Genomic DNA, 12,360 nt, shown 5'->3' with positions numbered 1-12,360 from the left:
GACGTCCTCTGGAGAGGAAATCTTCAAAATGCTCATGGCCTGCACTAACAGGTTGGGCAAATCCTCTGAGCGAAAGATCCGCGCTGCAGAGGGGTCATCCGCTCCATCCGAGCGGGAATCTGTCTCCTTCAAGGAATCCCCAAAGGACCGTTGGGAGAACTCAGATACGCTGTCCTCATCTACATCAGAGGAGACAGAGTCCTCTAAGCCCTGGGAATCCACCCGAGGGCGTTTACTTCCGGGGGCCTCAACCCCTTTGTCGGACAAGGGAGAAGGGGCAGCGTTTTGCATAAGGAAGGCCTGATGCAGCAGCAAAATAAACTCGGGGGAGAAACCCCCCAGACTGTGTATTTCAGCAGCCTGGGCCACAGCCCTAGACGCACCCTCAACCGGCGCTCGCAAGAGCGGGGGAGAAACATGCTGCACATCCAAGATGGCGTCCGGCGCGACACTCCGCGGAGCCGCGCGGGAAGAACGGCGCTTAACTTTAGCCGCTTTTTTGCCGTCGCCCAAATCAAGGGCGGCCATGGCATGAACGTCTCCCAGCTCAAGGGCGGCCTAAGAAGAAGCCGTCCGAGCAGAGTGGCCGGCCAAGATGGCGGAGGCGAACAGCGGGGGATGGGCGTTTATGGCGGGAAAAACCGCCGCACCGGAGGAAGACCCGGGACACTAACCGGCCTCCAAACTGACACCCAACAAGGGCGAATCAGACTTTAAAACCCCCGCATCCCCGCTAGAAGCGCACATGCGGTCTGGGGAGCGATTCTTCGCGCCCTCGCCCTCCGACGCCATAGGCCACGTGGAGATCGATCGGGGAACCCCCTGCCCGCTATAAAAAGGTAAAAATTACCTGCTTCTCGCTCCAAGCTGTAACGACCTGGTGTCCCAGTGAGTAGCTGCAATAAACGTTTAAATAAACGTCGAAATAAACGCCCTTAAGGACGTCCAAATTTTTTTTTTTTTTTTTTAACGGAGCCAGCGGGAGGGGGGAGAAAAGGAGGGACCTGGCACCACCAGGTTTGCACTTGCTCAAGAAGAGCCCTCAACCCCAGGTACTCAACAAAACCTAAAAATTAGGCTTGGAGACCTAGCCAGAGCTGCTGCTGTATGTGACCACCACCTGCTGAGATAGAGAACATACTGAGGAGTTTCCGGCAGCACATGACCACATATAGGGAGGCAAAAGCTTTGCTCTCTATCTCCACCTGCTGGTAGATGGACACAACCCACCAGTCTATGGATTGATCAGCATGATGATATGGAACGTAGAGTGTATGTGCAAGTCCATGCATGCGTACATACACAAGTGCAATAAAGGGGTCTAGGAGACACCTTTACTGGACACACACAAGGCCTGCAGCTTGGAAGGAGATGGGAGCTCTCTAGAAATTTTCAAGGACGGGTTCTGTGTCCTTCCTCCAGGCAGCTCCAGACATGCTCAACAAAGGGATTAAAGGAGGTTAAAGCCATTCTGTGGTATTGTTTCCTAGGGGCTGATACTCAAAACTAATGACAGTGTTAAAAAGCAGACAGTGCCTGATTTGCACGCACGTTATTGTGAGCACAATGCACAAAGGGCTTGAGTGTGGGTGTTAACATGCATGCTAAGCATTGCCACGAATGCATGTAAATGGATGCAAATGAGGTCAGTTAGTATTCCTTCCCAACGCACAGAAGGAAATAATGGCTAATAATGCAGAAAATTTACTGCCAGGTCAGGGGCAGCGTAGAAAGTTTTCAGGAGATTTATTGTCAAATTTTCATCTTCTTTTGCAAGCAGAATGAAGCCCATGCAAGTTAAGAGCACAACTCTGACCAAAACCCAAAGTGTAAGCACGTATTGGTGCCTGTTTTTCTGCACTTAAATATGAGCCTTTTAAAAATGTAAAGTGCAATTTTTGAAAGACCCAGCCAATGTGTGGCTGCACTTCCAGGTTTGTCTAGGCATGCGCACAAGAGCCATGCTTACTGCAAATGCTTTGTGTGCATGTGCCAGGCATGATTCTCCCCTTGCTTTTGGTTTGTTAGCACCAATTAACTGCACATATTATTTGCAAAAGGTTTCTCTTGAGCATCGCTATGCTATTTTTTTGCTCTGTTGCGCTATGGGCTTTTGCATTGCAGGCTTTAGTGCCCGGTATTGAGCATCAGCCTCAACCTCCTACAGAGATACCGAAGGTGGCCCCTCCCATGCTGGAAATTTATCACTGCAATGCTAGAGATTGAAGGCCAATGAGTGAGGATGTTCTCGTGGGTCCCAGTCATGTCCAAAAAACTGACATTCCAATCAATAAATAGAAAATAACATTCTTTTTTCTACCTTTGCCGTCTAGCCATTTTATTTTTCTTATTGTGTTGGTCCCAGTCTCTGTTTTCTGTTTTCTTCTTTTAACTATCTTGCCAGTCTCCTTATCCATTTGGCACTTCTTTTCTCTCCATGTCCACCAACCATCTTCTCTCTGCATCATCTATCTGACCCAGCATCACTCCTGTCTTCCTTCCATCTCTCGATCCCTATTCCCCCTTCCCCCCACGTGCTGGCATCTCTCTCTTCCTTTGGGCAGACTGGATGGGCCATTTGGCCTTTATCTGCTGTCATGTTTCTATGTTTCCCTCCAGTTTCTCTCTCCGGGACAGCTTCTCCCTTTCTCTTCCCTCCCTCTGCCCCCCCTCCCCCCCAATACAGGAGTTCAGCAAGTGTTCTTCTCTTCCCTTGCTCCTGTTCTGCCTACCTTTGCAGGACCAGCACCTTTCCTTTTTACGTCTTTCCCTACTGGTACTGGTACCTCTCTCTTTCCTTGTCCTTACCTCCCCCCAAAGTCCAGTACCTCTTTCCCTCTCAGCACCCTCTTTCTCACACCCCTCATTGGATCTCTCTTCTGTACCTGTCCAGCACATCTTTCCCTCCTTGCCCCCCACAATGCAGCACTTCTCATTCTTTGCTACCCCCCCTCCCACATTGCCCTGGTGCTCTAGGGTACTAGGTTGGGCAGCAGCGACCCCACTCACTGCTACCTGCACCAGCTCCAAGGCTTAAAATGATGGCTGCGACCTGACAGTTCGCGGCCACCATTTAGAACCGCAGAGCCAACATGGGAAGCAGCAACTGGGGGATCACTGCTGCCCGACCACACACCAAAGCCCCCTTTTCACAAACTGGGTAAAGCCCCGAGTCCCTGTACCTACCTGAACTGTTTGGATAGGTCTGGGGCCAGGGCCTCCTACAGAGCCAGGCCTGGGGCAGGGCTGCTGCAGCCCCTGCCTCTTACTTTCCTGCATCTGCTCATTCCTTGGTCTGTCACTCTCCTGCTTCCTGTGTGCTGGGACCTGGGTTATTGCGTAAATACAATCACCTGGGTCCTGACACACAGGAGGAGACAGACCCTGGCACCGGGGCCATCTTGGAGACTGGGCTTGGGGAAGCTTGCTTCCCCACTCGATGGCCCTGTCTGGGGCTTTCCCCAATGCGTGAGAGAAGGGGCTTTAGTGTGCGAGATGGAGAATGGGGCCAAATGCGTATGACTTGGTATGTCTGCTCCTAGTGCGGTGAACAGCAAACTGGAAAGGGAAATGGGACTTGATATACCGCCTTTCTGAGGTTTTTGCAACTACATTCAAAGTGGTTTACATATATTCAAGTACTTATTTTGTACCAGGGAAAAGCAGACACTCAACAACTCACACACATCCTCCTCCCCCCCTCCCAGCATCACCCCTGTCTTCCTGTCTCTCTGTCCCTATTCCCCCTTCCCCCCACGTGCCATCTCTCTCTCTCTTTTCCTTCCCTCCAGTTTCTCTCTCCTGGATAGCTTCTCTCCCTTTCTTTTCCCTCCCTCTGCCCCCCCCCCCCAGGGGTCCAGCAAGTGTTTCTCTCTCTTCCCTAGCTCCTGTTCTGTCTACCCTTTGCAGAACCAGCACCTTTCTCTCATTCTTGTTTCCCTGCTGGTCCTAGTACCTCTCTTTCCTTGTCCTTACCCCCCCCCCCATCCCAAAGTCCAGCACCTCATTCCCTCTCAGATCCCCATTTGGTATCTCTCCCTCTCTATATTTAAATGAAATCCACAGCCCCAATTCAGCCTCATTCTCAAACTCCTACACCCTTGCACCCCACCTTCCAACTAGAGAGCTGCACAGAAACTTCACCCATCCCCACAAGTAATCTCCATCCCCATCTGTATCCATAACCTTCAGATGTATTTATTTCATTTAGTCATGTTACTGAAATCCATTAGAGGCTCTGGTAGAGACCCATTTATGAAGTATGTATTATTTCCAATTAATATTTTCAAATAAGCAAAGGCCCCTTTATAAGATACTGTATTTCAATAAGTTATTTCTTTCTGTACCATTAGCGCTTATCTTTCTGCTCATATTCAGTGGTTCCATTCATTTAAATTGCTACACTCATTATACATGGAAAAATGGTGCGATTGCCATTTACTCTATATTAAAGCATAGAAAAATACGTTAAAAAATAAAAACAAAAATAATATAGTAATACTTTGAACTAACAATCCACATAAACAGTAACTTCTTCACCACTCATGCACACAAGGTAGACCTTTTATTTAGGTGGGTTTTACTTGTATTCAAAGCAGCTTAATTTCATGCTCTACCTACAACCTATGCTTTTCCCCAGTCTACCTTTAACTAAGCCTTTAAGTTTATGCATTATTTAACACCTTTTTGGTAACAACACACAGTATTGTAGAACAAGTCCTATGAATCCTCGCTTCAATAATTTAGCACAGACAGCAGCATTTGTTCTATGACTGGGCCGATGCTGCGAGGCTCACGCTGACACGTGCACGAGCAAACGATATCAGAAGTCGTCATCACCTGATCCTCCTACTGCTGCGTGGATGTGCTGACCTCTACCAAGGAGGTTTTTTTGTTTTTTTTTTGTCCAAGAAATAAGCCATTAAACCTCCTTCTCCTCCACGGCTGCGCTGAATAATTATTGAAGGAAAGAAACCTGGAGGACTGGAGGCGGTACCTACTTCCATCCTGTCATCCAACCGCCTGGCGGCACTCCCTCAAGGTTTGCTGGGAAAAGGAAGTTGCGTCAGAGGAGAGCGGGACATTTCAAAAGAGAGAGAAGTTATATCGTAGGGGACGGGTGTGAAGCAAAGCTGTGGTATTGTCGGTGGTGGGTGACCGCAGGTATGAGTTTGATGGGTTAGGGGGAGAGATTGCGGGTAAGGAGACAGAGGGGAGAGGTGGTCGGTCGCCGAATATGTGTGAGAAGGGGTTGCTTGGCGTCATGGCGTGTGAAGCAGCCGAATGCGCGTGGCTCGGTATCTTTGAGTACGTAGTCAGTGATTTTATTAATGTTGTGCTGTATCATGGAGCTGTGCAGTTGCTACAGTCTCTGGGACTAGCTGAGTGGCTTTGAAAAGCAGCTGTCTCTTCGGGGAGGGTCCTAGCTCGCAGAACACATCCACTTCTGAGCTTTCCTTAAAATAGTTTTGCTGAAGTGTTGTACGGTGCCTTCACTTAGCTATTTTATGCTTGAAGTCTTGTCCTCTTGGGTAGTGTGTGCATAATAAAAGAAAAGATTAGGCCAGAGCATCCCAAGCGGTGGTTCAGGACCCTAAATGGGGGTCACAAAACCCAAATTTTGGGGTCATGACCTGGGTGGATTCTCCGTAGGGTACATCGTTATTTTGCACCAATTTGCACAGCCACATAAAGATTGACAAGCATTGGATCAGATGCCATTTATTGAGAGAATGACTTAATTTGGGTTATGCTGACTGTATTTTTCAGTCCTTATTTTAAGCTTTCACATTTTATTGTTTTCCACAACCTTTATTTGGCTTACCTTTCCAAGTACCTGCTCAAATCTACAGTCTAGGTACTGTAAATAGATTGTAAAACTTTCAGTTGGTACCTACTACTACTTAAAATTTCTAGAGCGCTACTAGGGTTACGCAGCGCTGTACAGTTTAACAATTAAGGACAGTCCCTGCTCAAAGGAGCTTACAATCTAGAGGACAAAATGTCAAGTTAGGGCAGTCTAGATTTCTTGAATGGAGGTATGGTGGTTAGGTGTTGAAGGTGACATTGAAGAGATGGGCTTTGAGTAAGGATTTGAAGATGGGCAGGGAGGGGGCCTGGCGAATGGTCTCAGGGAGTTTATTCCAAGCATGGGGTGAGGCGAGGCAGAAAGGGCGGAGCCTGGAGTTGGCGGTGGTGGAGAAGGGTACTGAAAGGAGGGATTTGTCTTGAGAGCGGAGGTTACGGGTAGGGACGTAGGGGGAGATGAGGGTAAAGAGGTAGGGAGGGGCTGCAGATTGAGTGCATTTGTAGGTTAGTAGGAGAAGCTTGAACTGTATGCGGTACCTAATCAGAAGCCAGTGAAGTGACTTGAGGAGAGGGGTGATGTGAGTATATCGGTCCAGGCGGAAGATAAGACGTGCAGCAGAGTTCTGAACGGACTGAAGGGGGGATAGGTGGCTAAGTGGGAGGCTAGTGAGGAGTAGGTTGCAGTAGTCAAGGCGAGAGGTAATGAGAGAGTGGATGAGAGTTTGTGTGGTGTGCTCAGAGAGGAAAGGGCGAATTTTGCTGATGTTAAAGAGAAAGAAGCGACAGGTCCTGGCTAAATGCTGGATATGCGCAGAGAAGGAGAGGGAGGAGTCAAAGATGACTCTGAGGTTGCGGGCAGATGAGACAGGGAGGATGAGGGTGTTATCAACTGAGAGAGTGGAGGGAGAGGAGAAGTGGGTTTGGGTGGGAAGACGATAGGCTCGGTCTTGGCCATGTTCAGTTTCAGGTGGCGGTTGGACATCCAGGCTGCAATGTCGGATAAGCAGGCCGATGCCTGGGTCTCTGCAGTGATGTCTGGTGTGGAGAGATAAAGCTGGGTGTCGTCGGCATAGAGATGGTATTGGAAACCATGAGATGAGATTAGGGAGCCTAGGGAAGAGGTGTAAATTGAAAAAAGAAGGGGTCCAAGGACAGATCCCTGAGGAACTCCAACAGAGAACGGGATGGGGATAGCCATGAGAATGTACTCTGAAGGTGCGGTGGGAGAGATAAGAGGAGAACCAGGGGAGGACGGAGCCCTGGAACTCAAATGACGACAGTGTGGCAAGAAGTAAGTTGTGATTGACAGTGTCAAAAGCAGCGGATAGGTCAAGGAGGATGAGGATGGGGTAGTAGCCTTTGGATTTGGCAAGGAACAGGTCATTGCAGACTTTTGTGCCGTTTGTCGAGTGTAGGGGGCGAAAGCCGGATTGAAGCGGATAGAGGATGGCATGAGAGGAGAGAAAATCTAGGCAACGGCTAAGAACGGCGCGTTCAAGTATCTGTGTAGTGAAGGGAGAGAAAGTGGGGTTCCCAAGGTTATAAGCAGTGTTAACAATAAAAGTGGTATTTCAGTCTTGGCTTGCCTGCTATACTAAACTTGTTAGACCATGCCTGTATTCCAGAGTCAGAGGAAAAGGTGATGAGTTCATGAACCTATTTACTGTTTGGCTCCCTGACTTGCAAGTTGCACAGTGTTTAAGATGGAAGACCATGGTGCATCATGTATAAAACTATTGCTTCCATGCCAAGCTTAACATATTTCTTCTTGTTTAGAGTCTGAAAACAAAATGAAGATCCTTAAGGGAGCAGATTTTGTGAAACAAACAAGCACACAAGAAGCTGCAGAGAAGTTGCTGGCAAATGTAAAGGTATGAATAAATACTTTCATCTGGCTCATTGATTACTATAATGCAAAAAAAAAAAGTGCTTAAAAATGGAACCTGGCACGTTGGCATTTTTTTTTTGCCCAGTGTTTACTTTTATTTTTAACAATTTTTTCAGCTACATTGGTACCAGTGCTATGATTCTGGTGCCATGAGCCTTTGACAACTGGTTGGATTTTCTCTCTTATATTAACACATTATCCAGTGTCTACCTACTTATGTTCTCAGGAAGTGTTAGGTATTTCCATATTATATAATCTGGTAAATGGTATTTTAATACCACAGTGTAAAAACTAAACAGTTACAGAACCCTGTCTCATGGACACTAAATTCAGTCACCAGATATCATCCTCAATGAGAACATGACTTTCCCCTTCCCTTTAGGCAGGGTTATAGTCAGTTTTTGTAGTATCTTTTGCTGATCTATGTAGAAACTTTAACTTGGTGACTGAACAAGGGACCTTTACTGAGCCATTGGACATGATCAGCCCATATTTGAAGTAAGCTGCATTACTAAAGAAACCTTGGTGGTGGGATGTTTGAAACTTGGTTCTGAGTTAAGGGAAGAGTGCCCCATTCCCCGTGCCCCATATTAAAATTGGGTATACAGCAACCAAAAAAAAGACCAAAAAAACCCCAAACTGTTGTGATGGTGGTTTTGCTATTTGATTTTCTACTTTTCATACTAGATAGTGTAGGCAGTAATGAGGGTGCTGTCAAAAGAACTTTGAGCTATGTTTTTCATTTGGAAACCGAAGCAAAGTGGTAGTTTGTGATTGGCCTATGAAAAACTATGTATATAACTACTTTGGGTTTCTTATAATCAAATTGCTACAATTGTGTTGTATCAGGCACTGTTACTATTACACTATACTAATTATAAAGTTACATTTACAATGACACTAACTTAAAAAAAATTCCCTTTCAGGACCTTTTCATTGCCAGTAACCCAGAGATGTCATTGACCACAGACCAGATTACTGAGCATAGAGTGGTGTTTGATAAAATACTCCGTGCTTGCAACCAGCACGTTGGGGAAGGAAAACTGTATCCACAACATCTTGAAAGTCTGTTGCTTCTGGCAGAGTTGGCATGGCAGTGTTATATGGGAACTGGACCTCAGCGGACTCCATTTTATCTGGAGAAAATACTGTACCACTTCATAAGGAACCTCAGTGGTCAGGGATGGTACAATGCATGTGCAAAATTTGCCAATCACTTGTACAACTCCTTGGTGCAGTACAGCTCCTTGAGGATGGGTGAAGAGCTGTTGAAGGAGTTTGATATTATCACCAAAAGTGCTTTTAGCATCTTGTGGAAAGCAGCAGAAGGGGTCTCCAGGCCTGGGCAATTAACCAAAGCAGGGTGTCAGGAGGCACTCGGCATCAGATTGCAGGCTGTACGTTTTTTGATGCTCTTGGAGGGCATGAGTCCATCTTTGCTATCTGAGCAGTCCTGCTTTGTATCTCTCTCAGCTCGTCATGCATCTGCTGCCTTGGCATTGTTTGAAGCCCAAAACATCTCTGTGACACAAGAGGAGGCTCGCTTCCAGAGCGATCAAATTTTCTGCCTGTTAATTCATCCTTTTATGGAAAGGAAACTGCAAGCTGAGCCCCTGAGTCTAGGCCAGGCAATTTGTATTATTGAGCTTACCTTGGAAAGGTGTAAGCGCCTCTGTAGAAGCAGCTGTTTGAAAGAAGGAAAAAAAGCTGTTGAGCAAGGTGTCTATTATCTAAAATCAGATGAGCTGATTCCTAGCTCTGCTGCTGCCCTGGAACTCTGCCGTATTGGTGTAGAACTGCAGCAGGCAGCATTGAGAAGTCCTCTTCTATCCCAGGCTGCTGCTGCTTTGCATCCTTTCCTCATTGGAGGGGAGGAGCAGTACAGGTTGCTGAATGAGTGTTGCCAATTTGTGATCTCTTGCATGAAGAGGAATAATGGCAGGGCTTTCTCTCAGGAGGATCTTGGGAGCCTCTTGTCCTTCTGGGAGCTGTATGACCAGTTTATCAGCCAGCAGATTGCACAGGTGAGGGTTTAGCCTTATTACACACTCTTACCAACAGCCCTCAGGGCAATGATAGATTACTCTTATTATGCAATCATGTATAAATATTTATAAAACAAGCCTGACTTTCTTTAACCACATTTATAGTTGGTGTATCTTACTGTAACATGTAATAAAGGTTAGTGTTTTTTTTTTTATTTTTTTTTTTAATGCCAAAGAGATCTCTTTCCAGATCTAGATACAACTTGCTAAAACTGGAGAGGACTACAGACCTTAAGGGATGTAGAATGTATTTTGATTTTCAGAATGTACTTCAAGTAGTCAGTAAAGCTGGTCTTTTATTCTAGAGTTGCACAAGGTTATGTTAACAAGGGGATAGGGATTAGCACTGGAGCCACAGAAACGTCTCTGCCTTCCAAAGCTCTGAATATGGCAGTACAAATGCTTACATTTATAGCTCTCAAACCAGATGGAAGAATTTCCTTGGATAGAATTGATTTTAGTAGATGGCAAACTACAATAGTGGTGTTTGATAAATAACACATCTGTATTTTACATGTCAAGCTAAGGAAAAAGAGGAACATGGGTGGTACATAATTTCTCAAACCTAACAAATTGCCTATGTAAACTTAACTGTTTTCATAGCTGTGGTTTGGGAGCAGGAGATGACATGTTTGACAATTGCACTTCTTTAAAATAAGCATTTAGTAGTTGGACCCTCAGTTTTTCTGGGCTTTTGTCAGTATAAATTTAGAATCATTGCAGTTAGAAGAATTTTCACTATTTACGTATAGTCTAGTGCTGGCCTCTTACAATGTCATAAGTACATTAAGTATTGCCATATTGGGGAAAGACCAAAGGTGCATCAAGCCCAGCATCCTGTTTCCAACAGTGGCCAATCCAGGTCACAATATACCTGTCAAGATCCCAAAAAAATTCAAAACATTTTATACTGCTTATCACAGAAATAGTGGATTTTCCCCAAGTCCATTCAATAACGGTCTATGGACTTTTCCTTTAGGAAGCAGTCCAAACCTTTTTTAAACTCTGCTAAGCTAACCGCTTTTACCACATTCTCTGGCAACGAATTCCAGAGTTTAATTACACGTTGAGTGAAGAAACATTTTCTCCAATTCATTTTATATTTACTACATTGTAGCTTCATCACATGCCCCCTAGTCCTAGTATTTTGGGAAAGCGTAAACAGACGCTTCACATCTACCCGTTCACCGCCACTCATTATTTTATAGACCTCTATTATATCTGCCCTCAGCCGCTTTAGCCTTTCCTCCTAGGGAAGTCGTCCCATCCCCTTTATCAATTTCGTCCTCCTTCTCTGCACCTTTTCTAATTCTACTATATCTTTTTTGAGATGCGGCAACCAGAATTGAACACACTATTCCAGGTGCGGTCGCACCATGGAGCGAGGCATTGTAACAACCTCATTTTTGTTTTCCATTCCTTTCCTAATAATACCTAACATTCTATTTGTTTTCTTAGCTGCAGAAGGTTTCAACATATCAACGACGACACCTAACGTGGAACCTTGCATGACATAGCTATAATTCGGGTTCCTCTTTCCCACATGCATCACTTTCCACTTGCTCACATTAAACGTCATCTGCCGCCATTTAGACGCCCAGTCTCCCAGTCTCCTAAGGTCCTCATGTAATTTTTCACAATCCTCCCGCAATTTCATGACTTTGAATAACATTGTGTCATCAGCAAATTTAATTACATCACTAGTTTCTCCCATCTCTAGGTCATTTATAAATATGTTAAAAAGCAGTGGTCCCAGCACAGAGCCCTGGGGAACCCCACTAACTACCCTTCTCCATTGAGAATACTGACCATTTAACCCTACTCTGTTTTCTATCTTTTAACCAGTTTTTTAATCCATAATAGAACACTACCTCCTATCCCATAACTCTCCAATTTCCTCTGGAGTCTTTCATGAGATACTTTGTCAAACGCCTTCTGAAAATCCAGATACACAATACCAACCGGCTTCCCTTTATCCACATGTTGGTTCACCCCTTCAAAGAAATGTAGTAGATTGGTGAGGCAAGATTTCCCTTCACTAAATCCATGTTGACTTTCTCATTAATATGTTCTGTAATTTTGTTCTTAATAATAGTCTCTACCATTTTGCCCAGCACCGACATCAGACTTACTGGTCTATAATTTCCCGGATCTCCTCTGGAACCTTTTTTTAAAAATAGGCGTAACATTGGCCACCCTTCAATTTTCTGGTACCACGCTCGAATGTAAGGATAAATTACATATTTCTAACAATAGCTCCGCAAGCTCATTTTTCAGTTCTATCAGTACTCCTGGGATGAATACCATCCGGTCCAGGAGATTTGCTACTCTAAAGTTTGTAGAACTGCCCCATTACATCTTCCAAGTTTACAGAGAACTCATTAACTCGTCAGCTTTGAATGCCATTTCCGACACCGGTATCCCACCCAAATCTTCCTCAGTGAAGACTGAAGCAAAGAATTCATATAATATCTCCGCTATGGCTTTGTCTTCCCTGATCGCCCCTTTTACTCCTTGGTCATCTAGCGGTCCAACTGATTCTTTTGCCGGCTTCCTGCTTTTAATATACCTAGAAAATTTTTTACTATGTGTTTGCCTCCAATGCAATCTTTTTTTCGA

General features: G+C 45.3%; 1 protein-coding gene across 2 annotated transcripts in view; it reads left to right on the top strand.

Annotated features, from left to right (window-relative positions):
* The first annotated feature begins 5,006 nt into the window (after nt 1-5,006).
* Nucleotides 5,007-12,360, top strand: part of ESPL1 (extra spindle pole bodies like 1, separase) — a 548,935-nt gene continuing 541,581 nt past the window's right edge. The window contains exons 1-3 of one of the 2 annotated variants that reach the window (XM_030198173.1): nt 5,007-5,041; nt 7,585-7,679; nt 8,623-9,720. In XM_030198173.1, the coding sequence (XP_030054033.1) occupies nt 7,599-7,679; nt 8,623-9,720 (1,179 nt within the window). In that variant the 5' untranslated portion in view covers nt 5,007-5,041; nt 7,585-7,598. Of the gene's footprint in view, nt 5,042-5,093; nt 5,164-7,584; nt 7,680-8,622; nt 9,721-12,360 lie in introns of those variants that run through there. The other variant, XM_030198172.1, reaches the window with a different exon arrangement.

The sequence above is a fragment of the Microcaecilia unicolor genome, chromosome 3 (genome assembly GCF_901765095.1).
Source record: "Microcaecilia unicolor chromosome 3, aMicUni1.1, whole genome shotgun sequence".
NCBI lineage: Eukaryota > Metazoa > Chordata > Amphibia > Gymnophiona > Siphonopidae > Microcaecilia > Microcaecilia unicolor.
The sequence above is the reverse complement of the archived record's forward strand: the minus strand, read 5'-3'. Positions and strand labels throughout refer to the sequence as shown.